This window comes from Delphinus delphis, chromosome 10 (assembly GCF_949987515.2).
Source record: "Delphinus delphis chromosome 10, mDelDel1.2, whole genome shotgun sequence".
NCBI lineage: Eukaryota > Metazoa > Chordata > Mammalia > Artiodactyla > Delphinidae > Delphinus > Delphinus delphis.
The window spans coordinates 59,070,461-59,094,711 of NC_082692.2; the positions used below are offsets into that span (position 1 = coordinate 59,070,461).

General features: G+C 42.0%; 1 protein-coding gene across 5 annotated transcripts in view; it reads left to right on the forward strand.

Moving 5' to 3' along the window:
* The first annotated feature begins 4,627 nt into the window (after positions 1–4,627).
* Positions 4,628–24,251, forward strand: part of ULK4 (unc-51 like kinase 4) — a 517,204-nt gene continuing 497,580 nt past the window's right edge. For 3 of the 5 annotated variants that reach the window (XM_060022287.1, XM_060022288.1, XM_060022291.1), the window contains exons 1-5: positions 4,628–4,755; positions 13,911–14,104; positions 18,549–18,648; positions 20,681–20,820; positions 23,132–23,294. In XM_060022287.1, coding sequence (XP_059878270.1) covers positions 13,967–14,104; positions 18,549–18,648; positions 20,681–20,820; positions 23,132–23,294 — 541 coding nt within the window. In that variant the 5' untranslated portion in view covers positions 4,628–4,755; positions 13,911–13,966. Of the gene's footprint in view, positions 4,756–13,910; positions 14,105–18,548; positions 18,649–20,680; positions 20,821–23,131; positions 23,295–24,251 lie in introns of those variants that run through there. The other 2 variants (XM_060022289.1, XM_060022290.1) reach the window with 2 other exon arrangements.

Below are 24,251 nucleotides of genomic sequence, written 5' to 3' on the forward strand. Positions count from 1 at the left end.
GGAATAAGTTGGTGCTGGAAGGATGATGATGCTCCCTCCCAGGTCTTCCAAAGTGATGGGGCGCAGCAGTCCTGAGGCTCCAGGACTCCAGCTTCTGTCTCCAGGAGAATCTGTTCCCTGAAGGGAGGGCTGGAAACCCCATGACACCTTGGCCAGCCTCTGTGTCCAGTTCTCTGGGGAAATGACAACCTGGAATAACATCATAGAAACCATCTCCTGCCCTCTCGGTTTATACCCCTGGTTAGTGGATTCCTCCCCACCCTCCATTCTGTTTCATTCATTTCTGTTTTTTTTGTTTGTCTGTTTTTGTGTGTTTTTTTTTTTTTTTTTTTTTTTTTAGGTACGTGGGCCTCTCACTGCTGTGGCCTCTCCCGTTGCTGAGCACAGGCTCCGGACGCGCAGGCTCAGCGGCCATGGCTCACAGGCCCAGCCGCTCCGCGGCATGTGGGATCTTCCTGGACCAGGGCACGAACCCGTGTCCCCTGCATTGGCAGGCGGACTCTCAACCACTGCGCCACCAGGGAAGCCCTCATTTCTGTTTTTATCTTTACTAATGCTTTCCTTCTATTTCCATGGGGATCATTTTGTTGTTATTTTTCTAAGCTCACTGTCCTTGAGCTAAACCTAACAACAAAGGATTGGCAAATCCGCAACCATAACGAGTAATGGTTCTCAGGAACTGGCAGAGCAAGCAGGACAAAGCAGCGTAAAAAGAGGATTTGGAAGATTTGAACATGCCAGTTAATAAGCTTGAAGATATGCATATGAAATTTTGAACCCAACAAATCTTCTTTTCAAACTCCTGTGGAACATTTAAAAATAGTAACCACTGATTAGACAACAAAGGAAATTTCAAAAAATTCCCCAAAGCCAAATAACATACAGGCCAACCGCAACAACAGCAAAATTTGTTAATTAAAACCAAACAAAACCGTAACTCTTAAATATCTCTTAAAGAAAAAAGATAATGTAAACTATGGACGCTATACCTTTTCACGTCTATAAGGCTATTAATTATAATTGTGAAGTTTTAGTCTGCTCTCTGCATTGTTTTTGTTTCCTCTGAGTTACTTTATTCATTTGCTTATTTTAATCTTTGCCTTTAGAGTCTTTTCTTGTATATCATGATATTTCTGGCTATGTGTTCACATGCAAGGGTAAGGCACTAAAAGGCTCAGTCAGTGTTTATTGCACATTTTGAGGGTTTATTGATGAATAAGCTTCATTTTGTGTCAAGGCACTGAAATAGCTCTTTTATTGGGAGAACTTGCCTAAGCCAGATGTCAGTATTTTCTCTTGGGTAAATCTCTTTTCCCAGCAAGGAACCTTCCAATCTTTGCACCAAAGATGAGAACACTAGCTACTGCCATCGTTCTGGTCAGGAAGGGCCACAAGGTTCAGAAGGCATTCTCTATCCTCTAATGCTCTAAGTCCTTTATTCATGTCATTAACAAAGTACTTCCAAGTTTTTATCTTGAAAGCAGAAGCAAGGGCAGAGAGACACTGCCCAGAGTTTCGAGTCAGTTGGTAGCAGAGGTGGAATTCCTTTCATCCGCTACCAAGACGAGGATTAAATGCCCAGAGACTCACATGTTAGTGGCTGAGTTGGGGTTACTTCTGCTATAGATCCTCTGCTTATGTGAAGCCAAGTGCTTTCTGTGTTCCAGATGGAAAAACCTCAGATTTTCCATCTGATGATGATTTCTTTCCTTGTTCTTAAGTTTGGTTTAAGTTCTGATTCAGTCATTTTAGTGAGGATTTGGGAGGCTGCATAGTAAATTCACGTGTTCAGTTCCTTGAATCATGAGTCCCAAATTATTTTGTTAGGACAGTTATAGCCTTTTACAAGTGTCCTGGTTTGGCTTCCTTCTGAGTAGAAGTGGAGCATCTTTCTCAGGTTCCCCAGTTGTCATAAGAATATGTGAACTTCTTTTTTTTTTTTTTTTGCGGTACGTGGGCCTCTCACTGTTGTGGCCTCTCCTGTTGGGGAGCACAGGCTCCGGACGCACAGGCTCAGCGGCCATGGCTCACGGGCCCATCCGCTCCGCGGCATATGGGATCTTCCCCGACTGGGGCACGAACCCGTGTCCCCTGCATCGGCAGGTGGACTCCCAACCACTGCGCCACCAGGGAAGCCCAGAATATGTGAACTTCTTCAACACAGGTGCTGCATATTTAACTGGCTTTAAGGAAAAACTACACTCCAGGTATTTTTCATGGTAGATAAACCTGGATTTAAAGTTCTTCTATCATTAAAAGTTGTGACCTAAGTGTAGCAGTGTCAATGGAAGCTTTTCTGCTGAGCCTCTACTCTGAAAGCTTCCCCAGACTAAACAGACCAAGAGGGCTGAGTGCCCTGAAGCATACCCATTCCTGAAGAGGCCAGCGGCATTGAATGGGGTAAAGCTATCTGCTTATGTGGAGCGAACATGAAGAGGAATCCGCCTATGAACTCATAGTGTTTACAACAGTGCAGCTTTTCACAGCACATGTTATAGACCTCGAGGATGCATTTATTTCAGGAATAAATTTTTCCTGACTAAACGGTTTGTTTTTACTGTGTAGCCAGTGAAGATTTAAGATTTTCTCTCTAATAGCAGCTAGAATATACAAAGCCCATTTCAGGGCCCATTCTGCACACTTACCATCATTCAGAGCCTTCAAAATATGTATTTTTTTGTTGTTGTATCTTCTATCCAGGATCCAGGTGAATTTTCTTAATTTGTTTGCCCTTTCCCTAATTTTTTTTTGCCTAACTTTACATGTATTATTATTTTGCATGCTTCTTCAAATGAAGAAAGATAACCAATAAGTGATTTTTTCACCTCTGCAATGTCTAACATAGTGCTTTGTTCAAAGGAACTTTGTATGTGACTGAATGAAGAGATTCTTTCTGATAATCTAGACAGTAGGAAGAGGAAGCAGAAGGTATTTCTGAGAGGAAGAGGTTGCATGTAATTCAGCATTTGGTATCCTTCATGTCAGACTCATTCTTACCAACTATAATGAGAAGGAAAATCTAAAATTAAGGTGAAGGCAAAGGTCACCCTGAAAGTGCCCAGGAATTGAAGCAATTAAGAACATGGTGTTTCAGCTCTGCCCTGTTCAAGAACCTAAACAGCACTCAGCTGTTTTTTATTTTTTGAAATTGAACTAATGCCTGTTGAGGTCCTACCTTTGGTCCAGTGGTTGTCACTGAGCGGGGTGAGTTTTTCCTTCAAGTACTCTCTAGCTTGTGTTTGTGATATTGTCTTAAAATTATCTATAGCAGTTCTTAAACTTTTCTGGGTCATTGGTACCTTTGAGAATCTGATCAAACCATGGACTCTCCACCCAGAAAAATGCACATGCACACAACATTTTAACTGCCTTGGCAGGTTTATGTATTCCCTGGAGGCATCCAAAGAACTTAGGCTAAGAAGCACCAGGATTTGGTTTTGTTTCTGACATGAACGCGTAGGCTGTCAAAACTCGGAATAAACTAGCTGATATTTCATTGTATGTCTTGATTAATTAGGAAGTGAGGAATTTTTTCTACATCAATTCTCTTAAATACAAAAAACTGACAATAATGGCTAATGTAAGACTCCTGAGAAGGCAAGAAGGGTTAGAAGAATAGGAGACGTGGTTAACTTGAGATCAGAGAGAGGCACGGTTCCTACACGTAAAGGTTTGCAAAGCGTGGTCCCTTATTGGCAATATCCACATCACCTGGAACCTTGATAGAAATGCGAAATTAGGGGCCTCGTCCTGATTTACAGAATCAGAAGTGCTGTGGGTGGGTGGGCTTGTTTTAACCAGCGCTCCACATGATTCTGATGCCAAAGTTGATAATCTCTGCGCTAACTCGCATGGAAGAGAGGAGCTGGTGTTAACGTTTCTGGTGGTTGGAATTTGAGAACGTGGAGCTTTGAAAGTCATAAGCAACCAACTGGAGATCAGGGATCTGGTCTGTTTTCTCATGTACAAGAAAGAAGGTAATTCATAGCCTTCTTTTTTCTAAAGGGTCAGGAAGCTATTCGAGGAGCCATTCGTTATCCGGATTATGTCGTCACGTCCACCTGAACTCTGGAGGGCGTCAGAAAGAAAAAGGATGGAAGGAAACGGAGGACAGTAGGTGCAGGAAGAAATGACGAGGGCCCAGGACTCCACTGCCGCCAACTATGCAACTACCGCCCAGGCAGTTCTCCTCCACCCGCCCAAGCCCCCAGTCCCCACACACAGTTCGGATGGACAGACACTCCAACACTGCCGCCCACTTCCGGGCCCCAGCCAATAGCTACTCAAAGTGCTCAGCCAGTCAGCGCCCCTGTGCTCCTTCCGGCGTTCGGCGTGCTGCCCTGGAAACGGGATGGGCTAATCCAAACGCGGAGGGGTGCAGAACTCGCAAGGCCGGTCGCCGACGCTCTGAGCCCTGCACTTTTTACCCCGACCTAGGGTAGATCGGTGGACTCGTCCTAACGCTGGGCGCGAGGCGGCGTCACTTCCAGGCCCCAGCCAATGGGAAGCGAAACTGCTCAGCCAATCAGCGCCCTGCGCTCCTTCCGGCGTTCTGCGTGCTGCCCTGGAGACGGGCAGGCCGAATGCAAACACAGAGGGGTGCTAGACCTGCACGGCCTCACGCTGTCGGCCTTGCTCCATTGCTTCGCCCCTGGCTTTTGGCCAGTGGACTCGTCCTAAGGGGTCGGGGGCGAGACGCGCGCACTGGCGGCAGGCCTCCAGTGGACCTGCGGCTTCTCCCCACAGAGCTAGAAGGTGAGCGGTAGTGCCGTTTTTAATGTGGGTTCCTGTGTCTTTCAGCGTTTGTTGGAGAGACTAGGCCTGCAGGGGAGCTGCCCACCACCCTCCCTACCTCCGTGGACCCTGTGCCCTCAGCGCCCCCTCTCTCTCTTCGGGTTCTGCTTTGTGTTTGTGTTAAACCCCGCACAACTTTTGGTTCAGGGTACGCGGGACACCTATTCTAGACCTGGGTTCGGGAGACGCGCTTTATAGACGCCCCGTATTCGGAGTTTTATACCTTAAAACGCTGACTTAGCTTTCCGGGTTCTAAGCCGGCCTCGCTGACTGATGTCGGTGGACGTGGGGAGGCAGTGAAAGCCGCCAGTTCGCTGGCCGCGATCTACTTGGGGTGGGGAGGAGAGGGTGTTTACGTAGAGACTCAGAGCCTACACTTTCGACGTCAGACCACGCTCAAAGCTTGCAGTTGATTTGGTCCGAAAAGTGTTGCGAGGAGGAGCACTTGTTTAGTGCTTAGCATAGTGCCCGACGCCTTTTGTGCCCTCGGGAAAGGTTGACTTCGCCTGCGGTTTTCAAAGGTAGCGCGCATCCGGACGGCGAGTTAAAACGCAAAATTGCTGGACCCAGTTTCGAGAGTTTCTGATTCAGTAGATCTGGGCCCAGGGCGAGAATTTGCATTTCTATCGAGTTTCCTGATGTTGCTGATTGCCGCTAGAGATGGAGTTAATGATTTGAAGGTGGGGATGATTAAGAGGCGGGTTCACTCATGTCTTTACCAGCGTGCTGTTACCACCTGAACCGTTTCAGAGTTTGTTGAATGTAGGCTCTGTCCGCTGAATCTTAAATGCTTCAGTTGCTCGTATGTGTGAATTCCTCTGACCTCTGGCTTCTCAGATGATACCTAGGTGAACTTGTAGATTAAAAGAGGCTTAAAAATGCGCCATGCTTTTAGAAAATGTGGAAGACTAAACTCTGGTGTCTGGGAATGCACACTACAGTGAGAAAACTATAAAGAAACGCATCAAAGTCCGGAGAGTGATTACTTTTGGGGAGTAGTTGTTACGGTCCTAGGCTCAGGGAAGGGATTCTGGGGTCGCTGGCAAAGTGCTATTCCTGACCTGAGTGATGATTACGAGGATGTCTCTCTTACAGTAATTCATTAAAGTATACATTTATTTTGTGGGTTTTTCTGTATTTGTGTTTCATTTTACAAGTTGAGGTTACAAATGTTAAAAAAAAATGCATATTAGGAAGTCTAAGGTGAGGAACATCCCTGGAGTGAGTCAAAAAGAATCTTAGTCACGGGCTTTCAAATTTGGAAGATAACTTAAACTTAGAAGACCATCTGATCCAATTCTTATTTTAGCCTAAGGAAGTTGAGCTCTCAGAATCGGGAAGTGCTGCAGGTAATAAACGCTCGTCTAAACCCAGTTTGTAATTGATGTGTTTTGTTAATTTCAGCTGCCTGCTCTGCTCAGGTGCCTCTATTCAGTGAAAGATTGAGGACGTGAATTTGGCCTGACTCAAATTCAAAATTTTAAGATTTTATTTTTTTTTTTGTGGCCTAAAACCTTATTTTCAAGGAATCACTTACTCATCTTACATAAAAACTTATTATTTCAACATCTTATTCTGATGTATCCTAATGTACCAATTCGTGAACATTTAATTAAGGTATCTGGTGATTTTTTTTTTTTGCCACATAATTACTCCTGTTAAGGCTGCATTTTAGTGGGTCAGGACTCAGCACTGGTTCTGTTTACCTGAACCAAAAGACTGGCACACATTTCTCCAGGAAAGATGGGTTTATTTGGCATCAGCAGGGAATCCCAATTCAGGGCGTGTAACCGTGACAAGCCACCGTGCAATTCCCCAGCATGGCAGGGAAGGCGAAGGCTTTTTTAGAGATGAAAAGGCAGTTGGGAGGGCTGTAATAAACAAAGAATCCATGGCTTTTCATTGAGTTGAGTCCTTGCCAGCAAAGAAGAGGAATCTTTCTTCTTCTCGTTGGGCTCTGCTATCTTTGCAGGGCATGAGAGCTCCCCACTTCTGGTCTTCCGACTCTAATTGAGGTTTCTGTTTATTAGTTTTTTACACTTCTCCATTTTGATCAAGATTTTTCTCTGAAAGCATTGCTGATCAAGAGTCAGGTTTTCTAGTTTCAGGGGCTTTTTGTCCCTCAGTGTCGGGAAGTATCTTTCCTGGGTGTAGTGTCTCAAGTTGGAGGGAAAGGGCACAGATGGGAAACCTATTAAGGTCACAAGTAACAAGGAAAGGTAGGAGGGAGAACTCTCAGGCACTTTTAATCTAAAATCCATATGTTGTCAAGATGATAGACATTGGCGAGCCTCTGAAGTCTTAGGCCATCATCAAAGGTTTGGCTACTGTCTGGTTAGGCCATTCAAAATGGCTGTTCTCTGCTCTCTGTACACGCCCAGCTTGACCAGTCCCTGCTTCACTCACATGACTATCCAATCATCTTAATTATAGAGGTTAATTAGTCCCTGGTAACTGATGAGCCCATCTGATGTCAATTCCCACCCCCATAAATGGTAGCCTCCTCCTCCCTTGAGTAGTGAAGAGTGCTGCCGTGTCCTGTCTGCTGTCTGCCATACACGGTGGGGTGTCACTCCAGGACCTTGCTTCAGGCATGTAAGATCCTCTGTCCAGTAAGCCATTTATGTCTCTGTCCCTGAGTCTGGGCTCTTCGAGGCTTGGCAGCTACAAGGCTTGCAGGCCTGAGGGGTGCAGCCTAACAGTGGCAACCTTCCAGCAGCTCTGATCTGGATATCTTGGGAAAGCTGTCTCATCAGATAAGTGTCTGCTTCAATTCCGGGAAATCTTTACTTTCAGGTCACCAGAGGATGTGCAGGTCCAGTCAGAGTGCGGTGCTTCCTTTAGATGTATTGTGAATCCAAGAGTTGTATTCCTTGGAGTTTGGTGGCATAAGGGTTGGTTACTAGTACTTGATAGGGGCCTTTCCAGTGATGCTGAAGACAGTTCTTCTGGAAGTGTCTTTTCCAGTAAATGAAATCTCCAGGTTGCAAGGTGTGATGCTTAAGGTCTTCGTGTCCTGAGGGTGCATGGTAAAAAGACTGCCCTACCGGGCTTCCCTGGTGGCGCAGTGGTTAAGAATCTGCCTGCCAATGCAGGGGACACAGGTTCCAGCCCTGGTCTGGGAAGATCCCACATGCCACGGAGCAACTAAGCCCGTGCACCACAACTACTGAAGCCCGTGTGCTTAGAGCCCGTGCTCTGCAACAAGAGAAACCACCGCAACGAGAAGCTGGCACACTGCAACGAAGAGTAGCCCATTTGCTGCAGCTAGATGAAGCCCGCACACAGCAACAAAGATCCAGCACAGCCAAAAATAAATAAGTAAATTTAAAAAGACCGCCCTACCAAAACATGGTTTTTTTTTTTTTTTTTTCCTGCGGTACGCAGGCCTCTCTCACTGTTGTGGCCTCTCCTTTTGCGGAGCACAGGCTCTGGACGCGGAGGTTCAGTGGCCATGGCTCACGGGCCCAGCCGCTCCACGGTATGTGGGATCTTCCCGGACCGGGGCACGAACCCGTGTCCCCTGCATTGGCGGGCGGACTCTCAACCACTGCGCCACCAGGGAAGCCCATCATGGTTATTTTTAATAGAGACAATTAGACCTTTCAATGTTGGAGTATCTCTCCTTTTATTAATTGTGGGTAGTAAGAAGCAGGGGACAAGTGCTTTGGGTGTCCTGTGATGATCTCAAAGGTTGAGAGTTTCTGAATTCCAAAAGGGGTGGATCTGAGATTTAGAAGAACCAACAGCAATGCTTTTGGCTAAGGTGTTCGGAGGGTCTTTACACATTTTGCCAATTGAGTCTTCATAATGCTGTTAGTACGTTCAACTAAACCAGAGGATTGAAGATGGTAAGTAAAGTGTAAGTGTTGTAAAGCCAGCTGAACAGTGCACACTTGTTGAAGCACCTGGCCTGTGAGATGGGTTACTTGATTACTGTGAAGTTTGAGAGGAGTTTCCCAAGTAGCGATACTCTTTTCCAAAAGGACTTTAGCCACGTTAAGAGGCAGTAGGCTGTCTGCAAGGGAAGTCCAGTGAAAATGTACAGACCGTAACTAGAGCATACTTTATTCACTAGATGGAGTTTTATGAAATCCATTTGCTAGACCTCAAATGGTCCATCATGCAGATGAAAATGTCCCGGGGCAGTACGCACAGGCCTACATGGGTTGTATTTTGACAAGTGAGGGAGGCACCTTTTGTGGCGTTCTTAATGTTTGCGCAGCAATATTGATTCATGAAGGCTCTTATTTTGTCAGTAGACTGATGCTTTAATGCATGTACAGTGGTGAGGAGTGGGGATCTTGGTCTCCCATAGGACTGTTGTTACTTAGTTCAAACCAGAGCTTTCTGTTCTATCAAACCAACAGTTGCTGAATTTCTAATTTTTTTTTAAGTCAGCAGGCAGCTTTCTTTTATTTATTTTTATTATTTATTTATTTAATTTTGGCTGCATTGGGTCCTCGTTGCTGCGTGTGGCCTTTCTTTAGTTGCCGCGAGCGGGGGCTACTCTTCGTTGCAGTGCGCGGGCTTCTCATTGCGGTGGTTTCTCTTGTTGTGGAGCACGGGCTCTAGGCACACGGGCTTCAGTAGTTGTGGCACATGGGCTCAGTAGTTGTGGTGCACGGGCTTAGTTGCACTAAGATCCGTGGCATGTGGGATCTTCCCGGACCAGGGCTCGAACCTGTGTCCCCTGCATTGGCAGGTGGATTCTTAATGACTGCGCCACCAGGGAACCCCCTGAATTTCTAATCTTCTTTTTCCTTTTCTGAGGCCAACTGTTGGGCCTTTCTAGCCAGTTTTTCTAAATTATCATTTGGAGAAATATCTCTTTGGACCATGACAGAGGTTTGGCTGCCGTTGGTCCCTTTAAGGGCAGCATTCCTTGCAGAAATAGCAGCAAGGTGATTTCCTTTTGCTTCCAGAGAGTCAAGCTTAGAATGCCCTGGAATCTTAATAGCTAAAGCGGCAGGTAAAAGTATTGCATTCAATAATTCCTGAACATAGGGGCCACTTAAAATTTTATTTCCACTGGAAGTAAAGAAGCCACATTGCTTCCCCAACATTCCAAAATCATGAGCTACTCTAAAAGCATATCTACTGTCAGTGTAAATATTGACACTTTTGTCCTTGGCTAAACTACAAGCCCCTGTAAGGGTGTATAATTCAGTATGTTGGGCTGAAGTAGCTATAGGTAAAGATGCTGCCTCAACAACATCAAAAGGAGTTGCAATAGCATACCCAGCAAAGTAGTTGCCATTGTCACCTTTAAAATAACCATCAGTGAACCATGAGAAGTCACGTTTACCCAGTGGAATTTCCTATAGAACCATGAGGTGATTCGTGTGGAGAGGTACTTTGGTGAAGGAGGGGAGAAGAGGAGCCAGGTTAAGTTATTACAACAATAAAAGAGTTGTGGGAGAGGCAGTTAACAAAAGGATTTCATAGGCGGTGAGGAGGCCAGCTGATAGACGTTGAGTGTAATGAGAATTTAGGAGAGCTTCTATCTATCATGTGGGGATCCCACATGATTTTCCCAGTGGCCTTAACCAAAGGGCAGTGGCTGTAATGGCTCTAAGGCAGAGGGGTATCCCTGTGCCACAGGGTCCAGTTGCTGTTTATAATACCCTTTGGGCTGATGGTGGTCTCCATGGTTTTGGGTGACTACCCCAAGGGCATGCTTTTCCTTTTCGTATACAGAAAAGAAAAAGGGAATATGATAATGGGGATGCCCAGGGCAGGTAGGTTCATCAAACTCTATTTTAAGGCCTTGAAGGCTGTGTCTTGTGGTCCTTCTCAAAAGATGGGGTTGAGGTTGTTATTGTTGAGTAGAACATGTAGCGATTTGGCAGTAAGAGAAATTTGGGATCCAATTTCTGCAGTAACCAACTAGCCTGAGAAAACGTCACAGCTGGTGCTTAGTTTTGGTTTTGGGAAATGTAGGCTGCCATGAAGTCTATCTGGGTCTAGGTATAGTCCTTTTTCTGATATTAGATGCCCTAAATATCAAACCTGGGTTTGGGCAAATTGTAGTTTTTCTTTGGTGACCTTATGTCCCTTTAAGGCCAAAAGCTTTAGGAAGTGGATGCTATCTTCCTGCGTTTCTGTTTATTAATTCAAAAAAAATTTTTAATTGAAATATAGTTGATTTACAATGTTGTGTTAATTTCAGATGTACAGCAGAGTAATTCAGTTATACATGTTTGTTAATTTTTTACAGTTCTTTTTAATGAGTGGGTTTCAGGGAGGAGAGGAATGTAAAAGGGACTTAGTAAAACTGTTTCTTAAAATAGATATTATCTGTACCTTTTTTGGGTTTGATTGATTTAAATTCAAAACTATCCCACATTTTTTCTACTTAGAATTTAGAAATTTCGCTGTTAATAGTTTGATTTCTTATTTGATCTAGATACCAGGTTTATAATCCAAATTACTAAATGTAATTACTAGCCTATAAGTGTTCTTAATTTTTATTTTGGCTGCATTGGGTCTTTGTTTTGTGCGGGCTTCTCATTGCGGTGGCTTGTTGCGGAGCACGGGCTCTAGGCACATGGGCTTCAGTAGTTGCAGCACATGGGCTCAGTAGTTGCTGCACATGGGCCTTAGAGTGTGTGGGCTTCAGTAGTTGTGGTGCACGGGCTCTAAGGCACGCGGGCTCAGTAGTTGTGGCTCGCGGGCTCTAGAGCGCAGGCTCAGTAGTTGTGATGCAGGGGCTTAGTTGCTCCACGGCATGTGGGATCCTCCTGGACCAGGGCTCGAACCCATGTCCCGTGCATTGACAGGCAGATTCTTAACCACTGCACTACCAGGGAAGTCCATGAGCCTATAAGTTTTTATAGTAGAATTTTTCCCATCTTGCAGTAAGTTTTAATTTCACTGGAAGTTGGAATCATAGAGTTATTCCTAGATTCTTAGATTAATGGTTTCCTATACCAAGATAGGGGTCAGTAAACTATTGCCTACCGGCTAAATCTTGCTCCTCTGTCTGTTGCTGTATGGCTTATAACTAAAGATGAATAAGTTCTGGAGATATAATGTACATCATCGTGATCATAGTCAGCAAAAATGTACTATGTACTTTGAAGTTGCTAAGAGACTAGATCTTAAATGTTCTTGCCAGAAAAAAGAAATAATTATGTGATGAGATCGTTACCATCATAGCATTACTTAACACTATTATAATGTATAAATGTATCAACACGTTGTACCCTTTAAACTTACATGCTGTTATATGTCAGTTATACCTCAGTAAAAGTATTGAGATAAAATTCACATACTATAAAATTCACCCCTTTAAAATTGTACAATTCACTGAATTTTAGTGTATTTACAAAGTTATTACAACCATCCACATTATCTAATTCTAGAACATTTTATCTGCCCCCAAAGAAACCCCATACCCATTAATTTATTGCTCTTTTACGTTCTGTTTCATAGGGATTTTGCTATGTTCTGACTTCCTGGGTACCATACAGAAACATAAGCTGTTTTTAAAGAGGATATCTTACTGCTTGGATAATTTCTGGGAAGTTTTATGTAGTCTAGCATGTATAATCCTCTCAAAGAGATGCCATTTTAAAAGATGTTTTTGGTTGAGTAAATAACTTTATGTTGGAAATATGTTTAATATATCAAGTCCATTATTTTATTTCAGTTTTAATTAAAAATCTAGACTAGTGGGCTTCCCTGGTGGCGCAGTGGTTGAGAGTCCACCTGCCGATGCAGGGGACACGGGTTCGTGCCCCGGTCCGGGAAGATCCCACATGCCGCGGAGCAGCTGGGCCCGTGAGCCATGGCCGTTGAGCCTGCGTGTCCGGAGCCTGTGCTCCGCAACGGGAGAGGCCACAACAGTGAGAGGGCTGCACACCGCAAAAAAAAAAAAAAAAAAAAAGCTAGACTAGTAAAAGACTACATCAAATTGTTATTCACTCAGGAATATTAGGGGATTTTTCTTGGCGAAGAAAATGAACTCATTATCCTTGATAATGATGTGGATGTTTAAAAAAAAATTCTTGATTTAAAACAGGAGTTGGCAAACTTTTTCTGTAAAGGGCCAGATAGTAAATATTTTAGAGGGTGTGCAGGCCATAGGGTCTCTGTTACAACTACTCAACACTGCCATAGTAGCCTGAAAGCATCCTTGGGCAATATATAAATGATTGAGCATGGCTATGTTCCAATTAAGTTTAATTTATAGAATAGGCAGCAGGCTGGATTTGGCCCAGGAGCCAGTAATTTGCTCAGCCAGTACTTTATTTGCTTCGAATAATATTTGGATTGACGCCAGTCCTTACGGATTAGATAGATGTACTATCATTCCATATTTGTTTATGGAGTGTATTCACAGACATTGTCTCATTTCTCATCATTTGGGTTTAGGTGGGGCATATTACCCCATTCATTATACAGATATTGACACAAAGTGCTTTCCAGTGTAACAGAGAAAGTAAGAGAGGTATCAAGATACACTGGCTGAAATCTCATTCATTCCCTGATTTTGTTCCATGTGTTGGAAATAGCTGTCATTTTCATTATTTTTATTAAAGTCTTGTGACTAGGGCGTTGAATATTAGTTTGTGAATTGTTTCTTTTATTTTTTTTCTTTTTTTCATTCTATGAAAAAGACTTGTATTCAACATTTGTAGGCAAATATTTTGAATTTATAGAATTATTAGATTTATTTACATATTAAATAGCTTAGGCTAATTAATCATGCAACTAGCTTGCATTTTTAAAAAATAAATTTATTTATTTATTTGGCTGTTATTTGGTGTTCGTTGCTGTGTGCGTACTTTCTCTAGTTGCAGTGAGTGGGGGCTACTCTTAGTTGCGTGGGCTTCTCATTGCGGTGGCTTCTTTTGTTGCACGGCATGGGCTCTAGGTGCGTGGGCTTCAGTAGTTGTGGCTCACGGGCTCAGTAGTTGTGGCTCGCAGGCTCTAGAGCGCAGGCTCAGTAGTTGTGGTGCACGGACTTATTTGCTTTGCGGCATGTGGGATCTTCTCAGACCAGGGCTTGAACCCACGTCCCCTGCATTGGCAGGTGGATTCTTAACCACTACGCCACCAGGGAAGTCCCAAGCTTGCATTTTTAAGTGCCATTTTTGTTTACTTTTTAGGAGCTAGAGATGCTATTAGGCTGCCATTTCATCAAACGTGAGAAGTCAGCCCAGAGATGGAAAACTTCATTCTGTATGAAGAGATTGGCAGAGGAAGCAAGACAGTTGTCTACAAAGGGCGACGGAAGGGAACAATCAATTTTGTAGCTATTCTCTGTACTGATAAGTGCAAGAGGCCTGAAATAACCAATTGGGTAAGTCAAGTATGTTTCCCTCCCTTTGGGAAAAGACAGAGTTATGATCAGATAGAATAAGTAGTATGTAAACAGAAGCGATTGAACTCACTATAGCAAATGGCACATTTTCAATTTGGAGCGGGCAGCCTTTTCTCTGTAGTGCCACCAATCCTGAATAATGACTAATAAACATACCCAAGTAATTAGCAACTTAGGTTTTTGTTGTTTGTTTTTGTAAGAGGGAAAATATACTCTATTAGATCACTTACTTTTAAATTTAGTATATGATTATGAAGCTTTCCAAAGGAAGGACATTGGGTGAGAGTGACTTGGGTTTGCAATAGCTGTACCAACTTTACAGCCCAGGCTCCTTGGACCAAATCTAGCTTTTTTTTTTCCAACTTTATTTTAATTGTGGTAAAATACACATAAAATAAAATTTATCATCTTAACCATTTTAAAGTATACAGTTTGATATTAAATACATGCATATTGCTGTGTAGCCATCACCATTTTATACGAGGTAACTTTCAGAAACAAAGTACAAAGGTGATTGCCGGAGGCCAGGGAAAGGGGAAATGGGGAGTTATTGTTTAATGTGTATAAAGTTTCAGTTCTGCAAGATGGAAAGAGTTCTGGACAGTTCAACAATCAAACTCTTGGTATTTTCCCAAAAAGAGTTGAAAATTTATGTCCACACAAAAACCTGCACACATGTTTATAGTAGCTTTATTCATAATTGAAGCAATCAAGGTGCGCTTCAGTAAGTGAATGAATAAACAAACTGCTACATATATGCAATGAAATACTGTACAGTAATAAAAAGAAATGGGCTATCAAGCCACAAGGAGACACAGGAACCTTAAATGCACGTTGTTAGGTAAGAGAAGCTGATCTGAAAGGCTACATACTGTGTGATTCCAACCATATGACATTCTGGAAAAGGCAAAAGTATGGAAACAGTAAAAAGATGAGTAGTTACCAGAGTTTGGGGGGCGGGGGGAGGAGTGGGAAGGATGAATAGGCGGAGTACAGAGGATTTTAGGGCAGTGAAACTCTTCTGTATGATACATGTCATTACGTATTTGTCCAAGCCCATGAAATATACACTCTGTTTTCCACAGAGGTTATACCATTTAATATTCCCACCAACAGTGCAAGGGATCCCATTTCTCTACATCCTTGCAGGCACTTGTTATTTTCTCTGGTTTTTTTTTGGTTGGTTTGGTTTGGTTTTTGTTTGTTAAAACAGCCATCCTCATGTGCATGAGGAGGTGTTGGCTTTTGAAAGGCGTGTGAACAGTTAAGGGAAGACAGGTATATGGGTGGCAAGGTGCACAGTAGTTGGTAGATTTGGAGCTGGGGACATGAGGAATTTCTCTTCTGATTAGGATTTCTCTGAGGTGAAAATCTAAGCTTTCAGTTAGGAGATGGGGGAAGGGGAAGGCAGTGTTCTAGAAAAGAGGAAAGAAAAGGTGTGAATTAGTCACCTGGAGAACAGACCAGCTGGGGCCATTTGAGATTGGGAATCGTCACTGGAAGGTAGCTCAGTCAGCGTGGTTTGTGTCTGCTTAAGTGCCTTGGGTGTACGCAGAGCGTGTGGAGGGTTGAATTGAACTGGAATAGCAGTACTAGAGCAAGTGAGCTGGAAAGTGAGTGAGTGGTGATCATGGACTAGGATGTGTGGAAGAGATTTTGGAGAGAATACAGTTATCAGTAAAAAGAAAAAATATAGGGCTTCCCTGGTGGCGCAGTGGTTGAGGGTCCGCCTGCGATGCAGGGGACACGGATTCGTGCCCCGGTCCTGGAAGATCCCACATGCCGCGGAGCGGCTGGGCCCGTGAGTCGTGGCCGCTGAGCCCGTGCGTCCAGAGCCTGTGCTCCGCAACAGGAGAGGCCGCAACAAGAGAGGCCACAACAGTGAGAGGCCCGCGTACCGGGAAAAAAAAAAAAAAAAAGAAAAAAATCTAGCAATGCTGTCCAGTAGGAATATAATGGGGGTTACAGACATTTTTATTTATTTTTTATTTTTGGCTGTGTTGAGTCTTCGTTGCTGTGTGAGGGCTTTCTCTAGGCGGTGAGCGGGGGCTACTCTTCGTTGTGGTGCACGGACTTCTCATTGTGGTGGCTTTTCTTGTTGCAGAGCACGGGCTCTAGGCGCGCGGGCTTCAGTAGTTGTGGCACACGGGCTCTAGAGCACAGGCTCAGTAGTTGTGGCCCGTGGGCTTAGTTGCTCCGCAGCATGTGGGACCTTTCTGGACCAGGGATCGAACCTGTGACTCCTGCATTGGCAGGTGGATTCTTAACCACTGCGTCACCAGGGAAGTCCTTGTGGTTACAAATCTAATTTTAAAGTTCATAGTATCTACGATGAAAAAGGAAAAATCAGTGGAATTCATTTTATTAATATATATTACGTAATCCAGTATATACAAAGTATTATTATTTCAGCGTGCAACCAGTATAAAGTTATCGAGATATTTTTCTAATTTTGATGTTAAGTGTTGAGCATCTGGTGTGTATTTTACACTTGGGGCTCGTCCCAGCTCAGACCAACTGCTCCTCAAAAGAGCACAGTAGCCATCTGTGGTGAGTATTGGCCACTGTATCTCCTGCATTGGCCAGCGCAGGCTGCAGATGGGTGGTTGCGGTGAGGGTGGAGGGTGAGATTGGCAGCCCAGCGTCTGGAAGAGTGGGTACTTGGCATGTACTGAGTGTACAGGAGGGTCCGGAGGGGTGTGCTGTGGCCTGAATTCTGTCGGGATTTCTGTACCTCTTTTATTTTTTCACTAGGACCTTCCCTTTTCTGTGCCAGAATCAGCAGAGATCCCTTTAAAATTGCTCACTGAGGGTTCTCCGCATTTTCTCTTGGCCTTGTATTAGGGATCTATTACAAGGTGCTCTTCAAATTCTTTCTTAGTCACTCTGATGCTTGGTTTTCTACTCATCTGTCTTCTAAGTCATGTAGATTCATTTTCCTTTATTTTTGGTACAGTATGAGCCCACCTAATTGTTCCTAGAGTGTGCCAAATTCCATTTCTTTTCTTTTTTTAATATTTATTTATTTATTTGGCTGCGCTGGGTCTTAGTTGCAGCACATGGGATCTTTTTTTCTTTTTTTTAGCTGAGGCATGCAGGATCTAATTTCCTGACCAGGGATCGAACTCAGGCCTCCTGCATTGGGAGCATGGAGTCTTAACTACTGGACCACCAGGGAAGTCCCCAAATTCCATTTCTAAAACAGGGAGCTCTGTATTTCTACTAATTATGGGCCCGTTAGCCTGTGTTGAGTGACAGTAGAATTTGTAATTTTTTTTCTTTTTTAAAGAAAATCAGAAAGCAAGGGTGCAAAGCACTTTGGTAAGTTAGTCATCAGCAATCCTGAGTCTTGATGGTTCGCATACATTTTTGTGGTTTTTAGTTCCTATATTTAATGGGAATTTTAAAGGGAGAAAGCAAAAATTCCAGAAGCAACTTAGCGTTTTTAAACGGACAGGCTTTTGCATCTTTATTGTTGAGTTTTGAATTCACTCTTGTTTTTGGTGCATAAGTATTCTTATAACCTAATGGAAATGTACATTTTAAGATCAGTATGTTCATTGTAATCATTCCTCTTTTAAGAATCTAGGTGAATTAATATTAGAATTCACTAAGGATATGCTGAAAAAGAAAATAGAAGGCTTTGAGAGTTCTTTTCAATATTGTAAAAGTAATACACTGGCATTATAGGAAATTTGAGAATATAAAGAACTGAATAGAAGGAAAGAGCAGCATTGTTGTATCACCCGAAGGCAATCATTGTTCTTTTTGGTTTGTTTCTTGTCTTTTTTTCTATGGGCTTTTAAAAAATTTTCTAATCATGGTATTACATAATTTTATTTCTTGCTTTTTTCACTTAACATTATAACGTCATTTTTCCATGTTATAAAATTCAACAAATACTTTAATGTTGGCCTAATAATAATTATTAATATACAACTTATTTCACTATTATTGTATTATTGAGCCTTTAGGTTATTCTTACTTAAAGGTTTTTTTTGTTTCCTTTAAAATTATTTCTTTTTTCCTCATTATGAAAGTACTGGGTACTCAATATAGGAGATAGAAAATGAGAAGTAGAAAGAATTTAAAAACACGAGTAATTCTACTCATAACGGCAGCTATTTTGATGTATACCTTCTGGTCATTTTTCCTATGAATATTCTTTTGTGATGTTAATTTACACAAATACACAAGACTTTTGTACAAGGTTTTGTTTGTTTTTAAAGACTGTATATTGAATTAGCATTTTTCCATGTCACCAGCCTTCTTAACCATCATTCTTAATGTCTGTATAGAATTCCACTGAATAAATTCCAGTGTTTTCTTATTTATTTCCCAGTTGTGTATTTAGGTGTTTCTTAATAGATGCAAGGGTTTAAGAACTTTTTTATTTTAGTGTGAATGCTGTGTGTTTTTATAGGTTCGTCTCACCCATGAAATTAAACACAAGAATATTGTAACTTTTCATGAATGGTATGAAACCAGTAATCATCTCTGGCTAGTCGTGGAACTCTGCACAGGTAAGATCATGTAAGAAGTGCTACGATTGTAGCCACAATATATAGTTTCGAAAAAACATATGATGTAGTTTTTTTTTTTTTATAAATTTATTTTATTTTATTTATTTTTGGCTGTGTTGTGTCTTTGTTGCTGTGCGCGGGCTTTCTCTAGTTGTGGCGAGCAGGGGCTACTCTTCGTTGCAGTGAGTGGGCTTCTTGTTGCGGTGGCTTCCCTTGTTGCAGAGCACAGGCTCTAGATTCGCGGGCTTCAGTAGTTGTGGCACGCGGGCTCAGTAGTTGTGACTCATGGGCTCTAGAGCGCAGGCTCAGTAGTTGTGGCGCACGGGCTTAGTTACTCTGCGGCATGTGGGATCATCCCAGACCAAGGCTCGAACCCGTGTCCCCTGTTTTGGCAGGTGGATTCTTAACCACTGTGCCACCAGGGAAGCCCTGATATAGTTTTTGCTATTTTCCATTTTTCTTCTATTACAAATATAAGCAGTGTTGATACTATTGAGTACGTTAACTTGAACACCTATTGCTTGATAGATATTAGGGACTGGAAAAGGGTAAAGGCGTTTGGTAAGAGGAAGACATGTAAAATTCAATTTGGGGTTAACTTTACTTTGGTATAAAATAATGCTAAATCACCTATATAACACTTAGAAATATTTTTTAGTGATTATTGATCAAAAAAGCTTTACCATTCAGTAAAAACAAAGTATTTTAGGTCAACTAGCTATTAGCTAATTAGTTTATAAAGTGCTTATCTTTTTATGCAAAGGATACTTGCTCTTAAAAACTTAAGCAATATGGAAAAATACAAAGATGAATCAACAAATACCACCACCTAGCAATAATTAGAGATAACATGTTATAGCTCTTGCTTGCTATAACTTTCTAGGACTATATACAGGAAGAAAGGTGACTAAATACATAGATACTGTATTATCTGGGCTTCCAGTTGCAGTGTCTTTAGGAAAAAATGTAACAAGTACCATGGTTAGTGTACTTTTATTTATACACTGAGTAATAATAAATCATTAAATATTAAGGTGAAATATTATTTATAGCTTTATGAATCTCCTACATACTGGCACTTAGAATTTAATGCAGTCATTAAAGAGGTTATTTGGAATAATTTATTTGCCTTTTATTTTTCTGAATCAATAGGAGGAGTCTGTGGTTTAATTACTTTCATGAGATGTACACACTTTTGAGGTAATCAGGGCACTCAACCTGTTTTACTTTTTGCTTCAGCTGTTATTTGTGACCCCTGGCCATTGTAATAGCCTAACTCTAATTTATGCCTGTGTTTGAAATGGTTCCTCACCTGCCAAACAAAATGAACAGACCCCAAAATACTCCTACCTTCATTGCACTAATTCTGATTGAACTTTCAGATGCCAGCTAAGACTTCACTTTCTCTGAACTTGACTCCTGTTATAATCTTGACCCTAAGAAAAAAAAAAAAAAAAGGTTTCTGGCACTTAGATGATAGGAGATGTGAGTGGGACCCTGGTAGGGTATAGAAATGGAATTTGCAGTGTGTCTGCCATTGGCCTTTCATTTCATCAGTGGTGTACGTCAGAGTTTGTGATTTTCTAACTATTAAGGAAGAGCGCCTTTTTTTGTTATGCAGTTCTTGTAGAATGTGACCTAACTTTGCACAGGAGTAAACATAACTATACTTTGCACAGTGTGATTAAAGTGCACAGCTTAGTATTTAACACTAATTTTTGTAGCTGTTTCTTTCCTGAGGGATCTGGAGTGAGAAATCACAGCACCAGAGTGATTCTCCCTTCATCCCACTGGCTTATTTATGACTATTCTTACAGTCTGAGCAGTCATTCTCCCTGAGCTGGCTCTGGAGCGTGGAGGCTTCCATTTACGGTGCTTGGACCACTGTTTGTTAACATGTATGTTTCCCCTGCCAGACTGTCCAGGTATACTGATTTGATCATGTTTTAATGCTCAGGTCCCAGCATGGAACCTCCCAGAGGCACTGTGTAATATTGGTGGGTTAAAGTGGGTGATTTTAATCAACTTGCAGGTGGTTCCTTAGAAATGGTTATTGCTCAAGACGAAAACCTCCCAGAAGATGTTGTAAGAGAATTTGGGATTGACCTGATTACTGGATTACATCATCTTCATCAACTTGGCATTCTCTTTTGTGACATTTCTCCTGGGAAGGTAATTCATGAAAGTTTGGGTTTCCTGTTTGTGTTTCAATTCATAGGGCTTCCTCAAAGATGTTTTTATTTTTAGATACAATTTTGATATAGAACATCTTGAAATTTTAAGTGAACATTTTTTTTAAACAAAAGGAAGTACATAGTACTATGTTTTAGGTTCCTATTTAGCTACCTATTGAAGTAGCTTTTAGAAAGGGAAGTCTCCCCTCCTTTCAGGGTTCTTTGAGTAATTATTATTGCTCTTGAGGTATATGGTGAATGATGAGCTCAACAGGTCTGTAAAATAAGATTCCTCGCTCTTAAATTATAGTACACAGTTATGAGCCATTATTTTAGTTTGATGATGACGTTCTTCGCTATGTATGTATGATTCCTGATATTATGGATCAAATATTTTTCTTTTCTGGTAAAACTAATTAACCATAAGTAGACGTGCTTCAGTGCAGTAGAGTCACAAAACCTGCTTCGAGCCTGAGCCACATGAACACTGATATTTAGAAGCTGTGGGCCCTGGACAAGTTACCTTTTCTCTCTCTCTGTACCTTAGTTTTCTTGCCTGTGATGTGGAAGTAGATATTTCAGGGAGATTGTGAGGATTATGCATTATATTTAGGTTAAACTTTTAGGACATTTTCTTAGGGATTGTATGTGTTACTGGTCTTAGCTGCTAGTTCTTTTCCTTTGTTAATGTGAACACAATGAAATGAAAAGTTGAATATTTCCTTGTTAAACATTTCTCTAGGCCATCTATATAAGAACCTAATTAAACCTACAAAAAGCTCCGTAAAAATTCTGTATAACATAGAAGTTCTTGTTTGAAATATTCATATACTTGTGTCAAGACTGTAACCACTTAACTGCATTACAGCCCTGAAAGCAGCTATAGACAATATGTAAATGCATGGGTGTGCCTTTGTTTCAATAAAACTTTATTTATGGACACTGGAATGTCAGTTTCATGTAATTTTCACATGTCAAGAAATATTAGCTTATTTTCATTTTTTTCCAACTGTTCAGAAACATAAAAACCTCTCTTAGCTCATGCTTGTACAAGCCTAGAGGCTATAACGTACCAACCTCTGTGTGGGAGCTCTTTAGTGAGGTCTAGTATCAGCTCTTTATAACCTAGGAGCTTCAGGCTGATAAGTAAGGTTACTTTTATTCCAGAACTGGGGTTGGCAGAGTTCCGGCAGGATGACTGTTTCTGTAAATGGAGTTTTACTGGAACACCTACATCCTTTCATTTATGTATTGTCAGTGGCTGCAGAGTTGAATAGTCAGGACAGAAGCCTTACAGCTTGCAAAGTCCAAAATATTTACTAACTTAAAATTTTTATCTGCCCCCTGCCGGTGGTTTTCAAAGTGTGTTCCCTGTACCAGCAGCATCAGCATTACCTGGAACTTGTTAGAAATGCAGGTTCTCGGGCCCTACCCCAGGCCTGTTGAATCAGGAACTCTCAGGGTAGGGACTAGTAGTTTTTCTTAACAAGGCCTCCAGGCGCTCAAAAAAGAAGTTTAAAGATCACTGTTGTAGACTAACTGACATCCTTAGTATTTGTGACTAGAAGTTGAGGGTAAACTTTAATTTGCTTTTAAGGACCAAGAAGCCCCCTGATCCATTGCCAGGGAGGAAGAGATAAAAGTATGATTTCAACAATCAACAGATAACTTCTAATCACAAATTATATTAGCAGACTTGCGCACTTAACACATGCCAGTCACTGTCAGAAGCCCTCTGCATCGTGTATAACCTCAGTCCTTACAACAGTCCGAAGATCATTTTTTCCATTTTGTAGGTGAAGAGACAGATTTACAAAGGTTAAGTAAAGTCTGCAGGTCAGACTGCCAGTAAGTGGTGGACCTAGGGCTCAAATTAGATCTCTAACTTCAACACCCTAGTCTTAACCCTAAATCATACGTCCTCATTTGAATGAACAACCCCTAGGACAAGTGGGCTTCCAAATCCTCTTTCAACTGTCACTGAGAATAGGTGAGTATAGATTGTTTCATATACTTTCCTCTTTATCTTTCCCAAAAGACTGAGGTTTCCCTCTGTGGTTAAATGATGTGTTTTTCATCTACATCTGAGAAGGGACAGTTTAATATTTGATTTTCTTACTAGTCAAATATTGGATTTATGTATCTTTGGCTTCTTTTTTTAAAAACTTGTAAGCATTTAATTTTCTGAGTTGTAATGAAGCAAGAAAACCAATACTCAGAGTTCTATAGTGAGATTATAAGAGGTACGGATGGAAATGCAAATTGAATAGAATTTGTTTCTAAACACATTTGTTTTTTAACCTTTATAGATACTCTTGGAAGGGCCTGGCACACTGAAGTTTAGTAATTTTTGCTTGGCCAAAGTGGAAGGTGAAAATTTGGAAGAATTCTTTGCATTGGTGGCAGCAGAAGAAGGAGGAGGTGATAGTGGGGAAAATGTACTGAAGAAAAACATGAAAAGTAGAGTCAAAGGTACGTGGAGAGCTTCCAGGTCAGAACTCTAGTTGTGGGCCGCCCAAGTCACGTGTTTAGGAGATAATATGTCCACCTTTTATGTTGCCAGTCAAAAAATGTATTAAAAATGATCAGAAGTCTGGATTTATGGATGGTTTTGTCCAGGGCCTACATTTTCCGTGTGGCTCTAATGCCGTGTGAGGCGCAGGGAACCTCTGACAAAGCCTTATCCATAGAACATTGGAACATAAGGAGGGGGGTTTTGTCTCCCTTCCTGCTGTATTCTCAGCACTTAGAACAGTGTCTGGCATACACTGGTGGCTCAGGAGATACTCAACGTTGTTGAGCAGCTGATATTCTTCTGCAAGTAAGGAAGATTTTTAAGGGTGCGTCCTTGGGAGGTGGTTTTGTCAGTGAGATGGGGCCTGGGCTGTTAGATTGCTGTGCTTGAGGGGAGAGTGTGAAGTCATATTTCTTATACCAGAACTTTTGATAGAAGTGATAAAGATCTCTTTTCCTCAAGTTCCTGGTGTATGTACTTGAGACTTTGGACCACCGAAGCTCTGGTACACTCACCAGGAAGCAAAGGGCACTGAGAGAGAGAGTGGCATCCTTGGGCTTGGTGGTCATATGGCCGTGGATGAGAGGAATGAGGGAAAGGGGTGGGGGGTGGGGGGGAGCAGCGGGTTAACAGAGGCCCCATAAATACGACCAAGGAACTTTAACTTGCAGGGCCAGTCTTGAAGTAAGATTTCACGCCCAGGAAGAAGGCTTTCTAAATCCCCAAATATCATTCCGTGGCCTCCTATGAAAATGAGTATCATGGACTATGCTTTTATATAGAAACCAAGGAGGGCAATATGTTTCAGGAACGTGTATTTGAAATTTTCCCCCAATTTTCCCCTTTCGTAAGGGGAAGAGGGCTGTGTTGTGAAGAAATGTCAGAGTTTCTAGCAGTGACACTCGATTACTTCT